Source organism: Stegodyphus dumicola, chromosome 11, assembly GCF_044657685.1.
Source record: "Stegodyphus dumicola isolate Sdum_Otavi_A_Nest chromosome 11, ASM4465768v1".
Classification (NCBI taxonomy): Eukaryota; Metazoa; Arthropoda; class Arachnida; order Araneae; family Eresidae; genus Stegodyphus; species Stegodyphus dumicola.
In genome coordinates, this window is record NC_140778.1 from 86,712,530 (window position 1) to 86,729,463 (window position 16,934).

Genomic DNA, 16,934 nt, shown 5'->3' on the forward strand with positions numbered 1-16,934 from the left:
TATGCATTTCAATACAAATTCAAGTTTTGTAATAAAGAAATGTCACATAAATATCAAGAACATGTAAAACTGACCATATGTTTCAAGAATATCAAGTAAATTTTCAAGTAAATTTCATCAAGAATTATTGTTATAACATTCCTGTTCAAGCATCAGGATTTAAATAAAGAATTTATATAACTCAAGATAATATTAAACAAATTGTTTCAAAATCAAGATTATCATAATTCAACTAAAATACTAGAATTATTACAAGAAACCTGTCTTTTTTTTTTTTTTTTTCAGAATTAAATTAAAATTTTTAAATACACTTATACATTTCTACAACCTTAAAATTTTCTAATATATACATTTCTTTAAATATTAAATATACAGTACTTTAAATAGCAATTAAATAAAATAGATACAACATTAGTAGCATTACGATTACATTTTCAGTAAGAAATATACTATCATACAATATTAATACTCTTAGCATTCTAACTTGACTAATAATTGTAAAGGTCTCTTTATAATGCCTCTTTCAGTCTTTATTTCACAACTGCGAATTAGTCCATCTCTACCGGTAAATATTTTGAGAACCTTTCCTAATCTTCACATGTTACGTGGTAAATGTTCATTACAGCGCCCTGAATGAAGAACAAAACCTCGACGATGAAAATATGACAGATTCCCAAACTCAACCTACTAAAGAAAATTACAAAATTAAAGCTACTAAAATCCCACCAATTTATCTAACACAAACTGACATCAATTGGAGACAACTCCGAAAGGAAATTAAAGAGAATTTAAAGGTCACTAAAATTGAAAGTAAAATCGAAGATGATATGCTTGAAATTAACTTATACAACGAAGACGACCACAGAAATGTCACGAAAAAATTTGAAAAAGAGAAAATACCCTTCCACACCTTCCTTCTAAAGAAAGAAATCAATTTAAAAACAGTTATTAAAGGCCTTACCATTGACACACCTCCATCGGAGTTGAAAGAGGAAATAGAAAGCTACGGAATCCCTGTCATTAAATGCACTCAACTCATGAAGAATGAGAAACGGAATTCCTACACTACTGCCTACTACTACATAGAAACCCAGAGAAATCCAGAAGGAAAGAAAATATACAATATCTCCCATATATCTGACATGAAAATACGAGTTCAGTCATACAAAAGCCAGCCAGGTCCAACGCAGTGTTTCAAATGCTAGCGTTACGGGCATACACAGGCTGCTTGCCACAACATTCCTAGATGCGTAAGATGCTTAGAAACCCACCACTCATTTGAATGTCCTATCAAGAACAAAAAAGAAGTAACAGGACAATGTGTTTTGTGCCTCTGATCGCATCCCGCTAGCAGCTTCGAATGCCCAAAGAGACCTGGTAACAAATATAACCATCAGAAGCTCTTCAAAAAACCTCTAAGAACAGAAAAAACCATAACGTTAGAAGATGATTTCCCTTATCTCCCTAATAAAACTCCTAATAACGAAAACAAATTCCAGCCTACAAAAAGAAATTATTCCGCAGCACTTAGAAATTTACCTGAAAAACAAGCAACAGCAACGAAAAATAATTCTACTGAAACTTTCGAAGATTTTAAAAATTTAATTTTCAAGCTAAAAGATCTCTACAATCAGTATAAAAATATCAACGACGAAAATAGGAAGACTGAATTCGCCTTAAAAGCTTTAGAACTCTTCATTTAATTTTTCGACTACTTGTGCATAGAGAAGAGCAGCAGAGCGGGCTAAGTCCTGTCTTCAGCACCACTTCCACGGAGATTGCGAGTTCGGGCCTTGGCCGTACTCACTTTTCAAAAACGAAATCAAGATTTGTAGATATTATTTCTCACTTCCACTTATTTAATCAAGATTTTTAGTATTTTATTTTTCATGTTTACTGCATTTTTTATATTTTTACTCATGTATACAGATGTCACCCGCAGTACTTCAACTTGCAACTGCCAAAAGAAAGATTGCCATATATAATTGCCTTATCCTTGCTACAGATGTCATTACATCTGTATTTTCACGACTCAAACCTAGCAGTCTTCTTCGAAAGTGATTACAAGAAACTTGAAATGTATAGGTAAAAATCCACTGGGGGTTGAATACCTAATCATAGGCTTCAGGCTCAGGCTCTAAATGTTCATCCTGTAAAATCACGATATCGTTCACACTTAAGTCGTATTTTGCACGGTGATTGTTCACACAATTTTCAGATTTCAGATTCAACAAATAATCTTTATAAAAGATTTTCCAAAAGTTATTTAACAATTTTTCACGATATAGATACGCTTTTAAAAGAATTTCTTTAGTACTGCACACTTCATGAGTGTATTTGACAGGAGGCAAATTAGCAAGTTTCTGCCCTAGCAGAAAATGAGCAGGTAACAGAACTTGGGGCTCATTATCTTGGACGTAAGTCAAGGGTCGACGATTTATCACCGCTTCACTTTCAGTCAGTACAGTTTCCAATTCTTCAGGTAGCAGTGATGTTCTACCAAGAATTTTTCTTAATATTGTTTTAACGGATCGCACAAGTCTCTCGTAAAATCCGCCCCACCAGGCTCCTCTTTCAATGATATACCTCCATTGAATGCCCTTTGCTTCATAATAATTCTTTACATCGGGATGGCTTAATACCTGCCACATCTTTTTGAGCTGTGCATCAGCTGCATTGAATGTACGCGCGTTATCTGAGTATATTAGAGAGCACAACCCTTTGATATGAATCGACGAAAAGCAAGTAGGAAAGATTTAGTTGTGAGATCTTTTGTTAGTTCAAGATGAATGCCTCTAGTTACTGCGCAGGTAAATAATAGGATATAATTCTTCGTATCTTCATTTTTCACAAAAAGTGGACCTGCATAATCTAGTCCTATAACATCAAAAGGGTTTGCTTTTTCAATTCTAGATGGAGGTAATAGTGCTATGACTTGTCGCATCGGTTGGAAGTTATAACGCTGACACAGTACACAGTTTCTTATAACACGTTTCACATTTTGTCTGGATCTAATTATCCAGTACTTTTCACGGAGGAACATGAGAGTACTAGCTACACCTGTATGAAGAACTCGTTCATGTGCATCACGTACCAGAAGATCTGTAAAATGAGTTTTTGAAGGAATAATTATAGGATGCTTTTCATGAAAACTTAAAGTTGATTTTTGTAGTCTTCCTCCTACTAACAAAACTCTTTCCTCACTTAAAAAAGGATTTAGTTCATAAATGTTTGAGCTTTTTGAAATCAACTGTCCCGACTTTAAACTATTAATTTCATCAGAAAAATGTTCATATTGAACTTCTTTTATCAAATATAATTCTGCGGCAAAAAGTTATTCCGCTATCAAGGGTCCGGTTTTCTTGTCAGTTTTATTTTTCAGATTGTGAATAAACCTAAATATCCATGCATTTAATAGCTCTAATTAATTTACTATAATTTTCAAGATTCAACAGAGAATTAGATTTTTCTGCAATAGACGGTAGTATTGCCGTATCATTTATACACTTTTTGCGCTCTAATTCAGCATCAGAAAACTCCGTTGTCACGATAAATTTACTAGTTTATTTACAAGCACAATTTACAAGCACTCACTGATTCAACTAACCAGTCTGGCCCAGACTGACATAATCTTGAAGACAACAAATATTCGGCTGAACATCCTCGAGATAAAATGTCCGCTGGATTGGACTTTCCATTACAATGTCTCCAGTTATTTGGGCAAGTTAATGATTGTATTTCAGATACTCGATTTTTTACAAACATTTTCCATCGTTCAGGAGCACTATGAATCCAGTGAACCACTATCATACTGTCAGTCCACAGATAAATATTTTCTTCATGAATTGAAAACAGCTGTTTAAATGTTTAGCAAGTCTTGCTGATGTTAATGCTCCTAGCAACTCCAACCTTGGAAGTGTGAGTTTTTGTTTTATTGGCGCAATTCTAGATTTTGCTATAATGAATGCTACCTGTCCTTCTTCAACTGACCTAAAATATGAAACTGGACCACACGCTTTAATAGATGCATCACAAAATAAATGAAGTTCGATATCTTTATTTTGATTCAATTTGTAGGGAAAATATTCTCGAGAAATTTCAAATTTCTTTAACTTTTCAATTTCACCGCTCCACTCGGACCACAACTGCTTACATTCAGTTGGAACTTCATCGTCAAATTCTAAACCCAACTGCCAAAGGTTTTGCATTATCAATTTTGTTCGTAATACAAATGACGCCAAGAAACCTACTGGATCGAAAATAGTAGCAGTCACCTTTAATATATTTCTTTTTGTGGTTTTCTACAACTATTTAATGTTTCGCACAAGTTGTCTATGTTCAAGGAAATTACATCTTTACTCGTACATCAGTTAAGCCCTAATACTTTTAAAGAACTATTTAGTTCATTTTCTGATTTAATTATTCCACAATCATCCCAAAGTTTCTTTAGTTTCTCGGAATTTGTATTAAACTGACGCAAATTCATTCCGGCATCTTTAAGCACGCAGTAGGCTCCAGTACTTAAAAGCCTGTTCCACAGAATCTGCACTATAGAAAACATCATCTACGTAGATCGAACAGTTCAACATCTAAAAAATATCTGGATTTTCTAACTCTATTTTCTTTATATGCTTTTTTTAGTGCACGCCAGAATGAAAGGGCTACATGATACACCGAAAGGAACGCGAGTAATGTTTCAAATTGTAATTATTATCAAAGTATAAAAACCGTAATACATCTCTATCAATTTCAGAGATTCGAATCTGGAGAAAGGCCTTTTCAATGTCTGCTGAGAACGCATGTTTGTATTGTCTAAACCGCAATATCAAGTCCAAAACAGATGGATTCAAATTTGGGCCAGGCATCAAACAATTGTTCAGAGATACCCCATTACACTTCGAAGATGCGTCAAACACGATACGGACTTTAGTTTTTGATACATTTTTTCTTACAACTGGAGCATGTGGCATGTAATACATTTTACTACCATCACAACTTTCAATTTCGCACTCTTCAATTATTTCATTTTTTAACTGTTCGTTTATTATGCTATCATAATTCGCCCTAAGCCATTCATCACTTTTTAGTTTATTAACCAAAGATACTAGACGTCGCTTGGAATTTTCTAAATTATTACCCAAGTTTGCATGAAGTGATTTCCATAACAAACGAGCTACATATCTACCATTAGTAAAATGCAATTCTTTTTCAAATTTCTCAATGACTGATTTATCGTCAGGATTCTCGTTCTCCTCTAAACCCAAATAGTCCAGAGTCCAAAACTTTCGCAAACAGTCATTAACTGAATTATTATCTTCCTTCAAGCAATGAGAGGCACCAGTTGTAAAAATACAGGCACTAGATTGATCACCTTCTAAAGATCCAACTAAGGACCAACCAAATATAGAAGACACCGCAAATAATTTATTAGTTACTCTTTTCTTTTCGCCTGTTTGCACTTCCCAACATGAATCAGATCCTAACAATATTTTTATTTCAGCTGCTTCACCACTATCGGCTAATTTTAGATTTTCTGATTTTAATATTTCTAAAATGTTTTTGGAGGGAATTTTTATGATCGCTCCAGAAATTGTATCTGTAACAAGAACTTCAATAGTGATTGAGTCATTAGGGAAATGCATACTTTTCAGGGTAATTTGAACAACATTATATTCTATTAGTCTACCTTGGCTATACCCAAATGAATAAATATATAACCTTTCTTTCCTTAAAGTCCTTAATTTTAGTTCTTTAGCCAAATCAGATCTAATAAATGACCTCTGTGATCCACTATCAATTAAGATTTTTACTATTTGGCTTCTAGTATTATCTGTATCTGAAGCGTTAACCGTGCAAGTTTGTAAATATAGACTTTTATCAGCATTTTCAGAAACAGTCTCAGAGTTAAACGACAGGGATGCAACTACATTCTGCTTAATCTGATACTGTAACTACTTTCTGTTTAACATCTGAAACTGCTTCCACTTTAGGAAGAATATTTTTACAAAATAGCTTATTATGATTTAAACCATTACACAACTCACAAGGTTGAAGTTTCATTTTACATCTGGAAGCTACATGACCTCTCTTACAACATTCGTAACAACGTCCGTGGTATTTTAATATCGCTCTTTTTTGCTCATTTGTTTTCTCACATTTTCCTACATCATGTGTATTTTGATTACAATAGAAACAATACAATAGAAACAATATTTTGATTACAATAGTCACTGTAGCTAACGCCGAAGCAGTAGGAACGCTTGCCCCTTTTAAGTAATTATTTTTATTCTGCTTAACACCGTAATTTGTGTCTCTTTTCTTTGAGTTTATTATTCAATTAGAAGCTTCCCGACTCTCAACTTCCAATCTAATGAATTCGAGAAGTTCTGTTAGGCTATATTGCTGTTTAGAGTTTCTTTTTCTATTCAACTCCAGATTCATATCGTCTGGTAAAAGTTTTAAAATAACATGTCCTAAAAGGGTTCCGTAAGCTTCCGACACAATACCCAATGAATTTAAGCTTCTTATATTGATTTCATAGAAATTGTATAGTGTTCTTACTAGCGTCTACATCCCAAAACGGCAGCCTATGAGAGAGGCGATTCTATTATTTTCATCGGGGAGTAGGGAATTTAGAATGGTTTTCTGAGGAACGCCAGCGGCAGTGCGCGATGTTTGCTTACATTAGGAAGTTCAGAAAATTGCAAAGGTGGATTGCCTTAGTTTCTGCGGTTACTTCAGGGAAATATTAGGCAGTTTTTTTGGTTTGCTGATAGATGGCAAATAGATAATTTACCTTTATAAATCCGCGTTTATCTATTTAAACTTCAGAAGATTTAAGATGAAGTGAATATATTTAACACAACAGAACCAAGCTTAAGACTTGTAAATCTTTTAAAAAACAATACATCGATAATTAAAAATATTATTTATAGTTCATCACTAAAAACTTTTTTATAAATGCATAGTTATCATATAATTAACAACTCATCCATGCATTATCTCATTATTTATTATAATTAAAAGAGAAGATATTTTTTACAGTAATGTTTAAAAATTTGCTGTTGTCTTTTAAAAGATTTACAAGTCTTAAGATTGCGTTCTGTTGTATTAAATATATTCTCTTCATCTTAAATCTTCTGAAGTTTAAATAGATAAAAGCGGATTATAAAGGAAAATTTTCTACTTGCCCTCTATCAGAAAACCGAAAAAAATGCCTAATATTTCCTTGTAAGTAACCGTAGAAACTAAGACAATCCAGTTTAGCAATTTTTTGAGCTTCCAAATGTAAGCAAACATATAGTCCACTGCCGTTGCATTCCTCAGAAAACCATTCTAACTCCCCTACTCCCCGATGAAAATAATAGAATCGCCTCTCTCATAGGCTGCCGTTTTGGGATGTAGACGCTAGTAGTGTTCTTAGTGCTTTCACATTGGACGAACTTCTAACCGGTTCAAGATTCAAGAGTTTATTCATGTGCGAAGATATTACCAAATCTGTTCGTCCAAATCTTTCTTTAATTAAACTTATAGAAGCGTCATAATTTTCATTAGACAGTGCAAACCCGGATACTGCACTGAAAGCAGGTCCTGCGAGTAAGGATTTAAGATAGGTAAACTTCTCGACCTTTGTTAACTCATTATTATTACCAATAGCATTTTCAAAGGAATTATAAAATTCCAAAAATGAACTAGGATCACCATAATATTTAGGAATTGAAATTTTAGGTAATCGAATGTTAGTTTTGTTTTCGACCTTTACGGCAGCAGTATGGTTACCAGGCGATTCACTTTCAATGCCTCACTATCTGAGAATTTAAATTAAGTTTCTTTTTAGCCCTAAAAATACATAAACTTATTTTTTCATCATACTCTAACACAGTATTACATTCTTTCTCAATTTCAGACTCATCCCTTTTAAAACAATCCAATATTTTTTCATTAATTTCTTTTAACGCAGACTGTTTAGAAGTAAGTAAAAACACATTTTCTACCATATTCTTATCCAAAATGTCTTTTTTAATTTCAGGTTCTACAACATTTATTATTTTAGAAATAACTTGTCTCATGACTTTTGTCTCATGACACTAATTCGAATCACACATAACATCAAGATACATGAACATTACAAATCAGGTTTCTAAACTCCCATGTTTATTCACGTCTAACACACATTCAACTGGCGGTGCCAGATCCAAGAACAAGAAGTATATATACATCATGAAAGATTTACGCCCTCTTTGGCGATTAAAATATATTTCCACATAAAATTTCTTACAGAGGGCAAGCAAACGATTACCTTACTAAGAGAAGAGGTAAAACGCCAGCTGGTTTCAAGTTCTCAGTGTGTTTTCAGATTTTGTATGCGTAGATGTGAAAGGCCTAAAAGGCACTGAATTGTTACAGTGAATCTACATTTCCGATTTCATGTCCATGTAAAAGAATGTTTTAGAACGTGCATAAACAAGTAGAATAATTGAAATGTGTGTTTCAATGGCCTTCAAGAAAGAGTTTGAGTATTTTCTTTGTGTAAAGTACACGAAGAAACATATATAGTTCTCAGATTTACCTTTTCATAATAATAATCAAAGTGATATTAGTAATTAACTTAAATGTGATGGCAAAACGATAAGTAAATAAGGGAGGTGAGTGGCTAGCTCTCCATGGAAAAGAAAACAGTTTAATGTCTGATCATAATTACACTACGGGTCTTACCTTTTATGTGTTTAACTACATTTTATTTTATGCTCAAGTAAATATATAATAACTGGATTTGATTTTTAGTCACATTTGTTGTGTGAGTTTTAAAATAACAACGTAAAATTTACATATTTCTATCATTGTTTATTCAAATTAAGTTTTTTCGAAACATAAGTGATATTGATAACATGAAAAATTTGAGAATTATATATACTTAGAATAAGTAAATTCTAATCAAATTATAGTTTGAGTACATAGTTACTGTTCTGTGTTCACAATACTTTTAATGCTAGCATTCATTAATTACATAATGCAATTACATAATGTAGAAATTATTGCAATTACATAAAGTAGAAATTATAGCAATAACATAATGTAGAAAGAAAATGAAATGGCGAGAAAAGTAAAGGAAAGAGTACGTGAAGAATCTGCGATCCTTTACGATTACCAGGAACAAAACTGGGTGTGGTTAGAGCAGGTCATGGAGGTAGGTACTTCCTACCTCCATGGAGCAGGTCAATCTTTCTAAGCGACGACTACTAAGGGCATGCTTTTCCCCTTTTTTGGCTTCACTGGACTGCGTGGAGGGCATCTCCATGAGTTCTAACCTCCTTGTTTTAATTATAAATGTGATACGTTGTATAGTAATGAGATTATGAAAGCCACAGATTTTTCCAAATAGGATTTAATATATCTCATTAAAGCACTTTTTACTGCATTTCCCGCATTTTTTTCACGCGTAATTGTTGAACAAATATTTACTTTGGTAAAACGGTAAAAACTCTAGGCACAAAATTTATGAACTTAATTTTGTGTTCAAATAACGTAAAATTAAAAACGGTACGAGTTTGAAATCCCGTGAACGAGCTGGCTGCATGGGCATTTTCGTAGTTTTCCCCGTGTGTAACGTGTATGTGAGCCAGTTTTTCTTAGAAACTCCTCCGTGAAGGCATTCCGCTTTATGCAGATAGCCCTCGAGGCTTTGCCATAATAACATAAACAAAAAACAAACAAACAAAAAAGATCTAGATTATTAGATACAGAACATTTTTAATGACTTTTGAATTATATTGGGTTTAATTTAATTAATGACGCATTCGGCCTCTTTTTTTCTTCATTGAATTCGATGCTCACTTCAAAACCACGTCTTGAAATAACTGCAAAAAAGACAGAATCTAACTCCTAATTCCATGAATCCATTTGGGTCGGAATACTTCAAATAATATCCCCTATATCTGGAAACCCTTGAATAACTTTCTTGTGCATATTTACATTGAATACAATGCACCCTTTTTTCAGGATTATTTACTTTCTCAAGCGTTTCCCCCCCACACACACATATTTCCCCCCTGTTTGCCATATCGCTTTTTAGGGGCGTTATACACGATAAGGTACGGTAAATATTTTGCACTGAGAGATATTTCAGCCGTCATTTTCGTACAGTTTCTCTCTTTTCTAGACACGGAAAAACTGTACACGAACATCGGAGAAGCCATTGCTAACCGGTACGGGAAGACCTTCACTTGGGATGTCAAAGTCAAATGCATGGGCAAAGTGGCAGACGATGCCGCTAGGACGATGATCGAAGAACTGCAACTGCCCATCACAATTCAAGAATACCAGGACGCATGCGCTGCGCTTTCTGACGAACTTTTTCTACAAACAGAAGTATTGCCAGGTATGCTTTTTTTTTTTTTTTCCTGGCATTCAATTTCTTGTGCATGTGTTCTTTTATTATTGAACCAGCGTTTTACTTGTTCAAAATTCAACAGCACAATTTTCTAATCATATGTAATATCCAGAACTTTCTTGTCATTTCGAGATATGTAACTGGCGCGATTTGATAAGTTTGCAACAATGTTCAAATATGCATTTAAAAATAAACTGCAATTAAAAATTCTTGTAACTATTATACTTCAGCAAAACACATGATGATTCCAAAATCAGAAGAAATACGGAATGCTGTTTATCGTAGTCGGTACAGAAATGTCGCTGTAATAGGCTGTGACGCTGCTGTAGTAATAAATTTAATTTCTTTCACGGAACCTTTTAAAAGAAATGTTTTCTTCTTTGATCCACTCTTATATTTTTCTCTATAATGTACAACATACAGCATAATCATAGTACAAATAACTGCCCGTAAATAACTTAAAGATAACAATTAGACTAACAATACGAATGAAAGTTTTAAAACAAATTGTTTATTAGATTTATGTTTAATGCTTTATTATTATTATCATCTTAAACTGCGTATATAAAGTAGTTTGTAGAAACAATATCCCAGATTCTAATTCCCCAAAAGTTTGATTTTAATTAAGGTTTAGTCATAGGAAATTTTAAGCAGGAAACATGAAAAATGAGCAATGCCCTCGCCGAAACTCCAGCCTGCACCTCTCGAATTCGCGCCGAGTGTGCTAACCATTACACCACAAAGGCATGCAGAAAGCAGGGAGAAAATACCTTATTTCTTTTAAAGGGCGACTGGGGATTAGGGAACCCAATCGCCAAATCCTGGTGGTGAAGAATTATCATCCACCACCTTTTAGTTCGGGCGCCACTATAGAGAAATTAGGTTTTTTTGGGGGGGTAAGCAGGAAACATGAAAAATGAGCAATACCCTCGCCGGGACTCGAACCTGGACATCTCGAATACCCGCCTAGTGTGCTTATTACTCCACAAAGGCGGAAGTAAATACATTAAGGTTGTAGAGACATTAGGTATTTTTGGAACAGGCAAGATGAAATATTAGCAACGCCTTCTCCGGGAATCGAACCGCGGACCTCTCAAATACGCACTGAGCGTGCAGACCACTACACCACGAAAGCTCGTTAAGAAGGCAGGAGAAATACCTTATATACTCCCTCTTTTAAAGCTCGATTGGGGTTTTCTTAGGGGACATAATCGCCAAATCCTGGGTGAGGAGAATCATCATCCAACACCCTTTTATGTCGGACGCCACTGTAGGGTCCATGGAGGTAGGAAAGGGAGGAGGGGCCAACCCGCGCTAAAAGTGAAGCACTGCTTTGAGGCTTGGGTCACCAGATGGGCTGTTCTTTGTTTACATTCAGAAGCTCGCTTGACAAGATTCTGATAGTATTTCGACACACGGCAGTTCCATAGAAATCGAAAAAGGGACACTTTCGCATGAAAGAAACATTCATAGTGGGATGGATAATAGCAATTTGTATAGTTTACTGACATTTACGCAAAAATCACATCTTGTTTATTTTTCGATAACTAACAACAGCGATTTTGATTATGAATTTGTTTTATAAAATTCTAAGCTGTTGCACTACAAAAATATAGATTTTAAGAAAAATGTTATGCTTAAAGAATGAAAAATACTTTACGGTACATTTAAAATTGTATACGTCTTTCGATACCCTTGATAGAGTATTCGCTACTTTTATTTTATTTTCCAAACTTCAAAATGTTTTAAATAAAACAAATTTTTTTCACATCCATATATTATTGTAACGTGTACCTTTCAAAATTTCTTAGAGGAGAGGCTTTACTGCTGCTCATTTTAAACCCATCGTTTTAATTTTATATATCTGAAAAATAATCACTTTGGGCTTACACGTTTTATAAATATAAAATTATGTACGTTAAAATATTTGTAATTAGGCACATAGGTCAGATTAAATAGAGTAACGCATGCAAGGGCTATCTGCCTAAAGAGAGAGATGCCATCGTGGAAGAATTTTGAAGAAAAATTGATCTTTGAGTGGGTATTAAAAATAATACTTATAATTTTCGTTCAAATTATATTCATATATATTTTTTATGTAAAACTTTCGGGTGTATGCTAAATTAGTGTTAATTACTTTACACGAAAAATATAGTGAATGCACAGAAATTAAAGATTTGCACATGCCGGAAATGATAAATAGGAAATATGTATGGGTATTTATGCATGTGCTTGCAAAAAGCATGTATCTGCCTTTGACAAAATACTTAAATATTCATTAAATTATTTATAAATGCATTTGAAATGAAGAATTTATTCACTTATAAACAACTGTGAAAGTATTTCTTCACAAAGAAATCTAATTATTAAATGTATCTAATTTATAATGATTATAAATGTTATCTAAATATATAATAACCTTAATATTGAATTGAAAACATAAATTGAAATCCTGTTGACAAATACGTTATAAAACTATTTAAGCAAGAATTGTACGTATTGGAAAGCAATCTGTTAAAAGGTATTGTAAAGCAAATGCTATGAGATGCGCACTTAAGAACGTAATAAGAGTTTTGGAATATGTATTGTTGAAATGAAGGGTAAAAAAAAAATCTGATAAGTATAATTAAAAGAATTATTCCCCTTACATTTTATAATAACTCAGTTACAAGTTTTAAATAATACTTTAAAAAAAAAAAAAAAAAAAAAAAAAAAACTTATTTTATTCCCTTTCAGAAATGTTCAGAGAAAGTCAAGTACTATTTAATACCTATTTAATTATTAGGAATTAGCGAAATACTTATTTAAAGTATTTCGCTAATTCCTAATAATTCTCTAATTTAAAATGAACAGAATAGAGCATTAATTATAAATTGACTTGCATTTTTCGATTTAAAAGATGCTTCAGAAGCCAAAAAATCATGTCATATTTAAGAAAGTATTTTAGGAAGAAGCTCTATAAATAGAAAAGAAATAATGCATAATTTTAATATTAATAATACAATAAACTTTGATCTTAATTTTTGTACCTTAACCGAATAAAATTGAATTACCTTAATTTTTTTTTTCTAATGTAATCAACGAAAACTTGTGAAAATATTTCATTCAAATTAAACCATTCTGAGAAAACTGTCCTGTGAAAAGTATAGCATTTAATTCCGTTCAGAATAAAATGTTGTTTAAAAATATGTTGTTTTCACATACTTTGGACTCTGGAGTGTTGTAGAAAAAGAAAATATATACATTTATATGTATATTTACGACGTAATTACAAAATATTTACATCCGAACGCGTCAAATCCCATAGAACTCAATGGTAAATGACCCAATGTTTTGGTCACCACGTAGAGATCGCCGGTGCTTCAGAGCAGGGTACGGGAGAAACCTGTTTAGGCGACTCCATCTTACTTCGTACCTCCATGGTAGGGACATTAGATGTTTTTGAAAGTAGGCAAGATGAAATATTAGCAACGCCTTGGCCGGGAATTGAACCGCGGACTTCTGAAGTACGCGCTGAGCGTGTAAACCATTACACCACGACGGCTTGCTAAAAAGGAGGGAGAAATACCTTATAAGGTCATGGCTACGCTTGGTATTGATACAATTTTTTAATATTTAGCATAAAATTGCTTTGAACTCTGGACCTCCCGAAAATGCTTCGAGTGAGCTTCCAGTTATGCTACAGAGGCATGTGGAAGGAAGGGATAAAATACCTTATAGATTTTAAATTATGAGTATGCAAATTTTACATAAATTTCTCGTCTTATTTTCTTATATCTGTAATTCATTTGTAGATCAGAATCGTAAATATTGACTTACACAACTGTAAGAATTCTGTAAGTCACAATACTTTAATTCTCATTGATCAGAATAGTAAGTATTGTGATACCAAAACACAATATTTTTAATTTTTAAATTTCTAATTTGTATTGGACATCATCGTAACATACAAAAAGGATATTAATAACCAAACAAAGTACAAGCTATGCAAATCTAATAATTTATAAAAATGTTATCTGAAATTCAAGCTTGGTTAAAGAAATCTCAGTAATCATATAATTTAGGATTTGTCTCCTGAAAATGCTCAACTTCTATAATTGCTGCATACATTTTTAGTGTTGTACTGAGCGTATATTTATGAATCGTTAGTTAACATGGAGAAAGTTTGCATTTCTAATACAATTTTAATAACAGTTTATATACTGAAAAATAGAGCATAATTTTCACCAAAAAACACTACTTAAAAAATGTAGAAGAAGAAAGGTATATTAAGAAAATATAGTATCAAATTTCGCTAAAAATTCAAAACTTAGAAATAGCTATTATGATAGCTATAGCACCTACTATTATTTCTAACCACGACGCGGGATTAGAAATAATAGTACATAGATGCAGCCAGAGTTTGATGGCATAGTTTCTTCCTGCGAAATAACGTAACGGATAAAATGAACATTTCGAAAAATCAAGCTATATTCTTTATGAAAACCAGAAAAAATGTTGCTTTTTATTCCTAATTAACATCATATAACAGTTTATTCAATCAATCAATCTATACATGTATTGCCGGGCTATTGCTAATATGTGCGATGTTGCCGGCTTGATGACAAGTCTGTCCAAGAGGCGCATGACATAACAGTCGGACAGAGTAAGAGGAGGTCTGATGTGAACAGTTTATTACTGTCAAATGTTCAATTTATAAGTCATTACTTAAGGAAAAGGGATGGTGAGTAAAAAAAATGTCGCAGCTAGACTTCTCAATTCCTTATTACAATTACCTATAAGCTTATAAGGTTCGAGAGTTACTCCGTTGTGCTTACATGCATGGACCCTATAAGAAATAGACTAACCCAAACGGGTTTTCTCCCTTGTCTGAGGCGTTGCCGGCTGTCAACTTGATCACATCCGGAGATGTAGGGACGAAATTGCAGAAATTTAACATTGGTTGCCTATTGCAGCGTGTATAATTGTCAAGAAAAAGCTGGTTATAGCGCCTCATTTCACAAATTAGAATTTCTCCACATTTTTATTTTTGAAATTGAGATTGATTTTTAAAAATTTAGCATATTTATCAATCATAAATAAACATTCCAAATAATTATGAAGCTGCTGCATGCTTTCAGGACTGGATTTTTTTTTAGCTTTTCCTATGGTGTAAGGAGATTTGTAACTACTTCTTTTAAAAAATAATATTTTAAATCTAAACTAATAGAAAATTTCAAACAAGCAATTTTCTCTTGCAATTTTTATGCTTTTTATTGGTGTAAATAAGTAAAAAGTACTAAAATATTTAAAAACGAATTTTTGAAAGTTTCGCTTAAAACTCTAAATTGTGCTGCTTTTTTAAACTTATAGATGAGTATTATAGCACAATTTCTATAAAGGAATTTTATTTCAATTATATTTCATAATACATCATAGTGACAAAGACTTTTGATTCCTTAAAATTTTTATACATTTAATTCTAATATTAAAATTGTATTTAACCATAATAACTAATTTTCCTTGTATTTTATAGTCATTATTTTTTAAATTTATTTTTAGTTCTGTATCAGATTTTTTTTTTTTATTTACAGTTAATTTAATTTATTAGCCCAAAGGAGCGGTAGCCTAGAAAGGCTGTTGGTTTCGAAGCGGCATTTTGCGCTGTTTTACTGTAAATGTCCGTGTTTCCTTGCAAATTGTGGTTACCAAATATTATCGCCCTGTATTCTATGTAAAGAAATTAAATAATGAAGAATCTGCATGAATACATGTATGTTTCTCGCACTGTGACAAAAACGACAGTATCTAGAGCCATCCAATTTTTAATAATGTAAACCTCCACCCGAACATAGGCATCTGGACGGCCGAATTTCGAATTTCTTTTAATCTATTTCATATTTTTTAAAACTTTAACGAATTTTTGATTAACAAACTCAACGAGTTCATAGTGTTCAATGAACGGTAAACAACAGTTTTATCTCCAGTGCCGAAATTCTAAAGATATGCTGTTTTCAACTGTATGTGTTTATGGGCGAACGACATGCTATTCAATAAATATAGGTAACACAGAAAACTTTAAAAAAAGGTTCCTTTTGGGCGTAATATAAAATCTGAGTGCTGCTAGATTTTATTTTATCTTTTTGTTTTTTCCTTCATTACACTCAAATTTTATGCTCCGCATTTTATAAATTACTAAAATAACTAATCCGCTTTAATGTTAATAATTTAATGATAATATAATCAAATAAATGATCGTTTTGTAATGCTATTATAGTTCTGAAAATCACTGCCGGAAAATGTTCATTAAATTTTTTAAAAAATTATCAGATCTTGTTTAATTTTTCCTTATTTATTTGAAACCATCACTTACTACCAATCTTATTTAATTTTACTTTATTTTTACGCAAAATTAAGTTCATAAATTTTGTGCTTACAGTTTTTACCGTTTTATCAAAGTAAAGATGTTTGTACAAGAATTACGCGTGAAAAAAATGCGCGAAATGCAGTAAAAAGTGCTTTAATGATATATATAAAATCCTATTTTGACGAAACTGTGGCTTTC

General features: G+C 32.6%; 1 protein-coding gene across 1 annotated transcript in view; it reads left to right on the forward strand.

Annotated features, from left to right (window-relative positions):
* The window catches only part of LOC118198425 (pseudouridine-5'-phosphatase-like), a 69,866-nt gene that overhangs the window by 43,808 nt on the left and 9,124 nt on the right, over positions 1–16,934 (forward strand). The window contains exon 2 of the mRNA XM_085826958.1: positions 10,160–10,378. Within this exon, the coding sequence (XP_085683084.1) occupies positions 10,160–10,378 (219 nt within the window). The remainder of the gene's footprint in view (positions 1–10,159; positions 10,379–16,934) is intronic.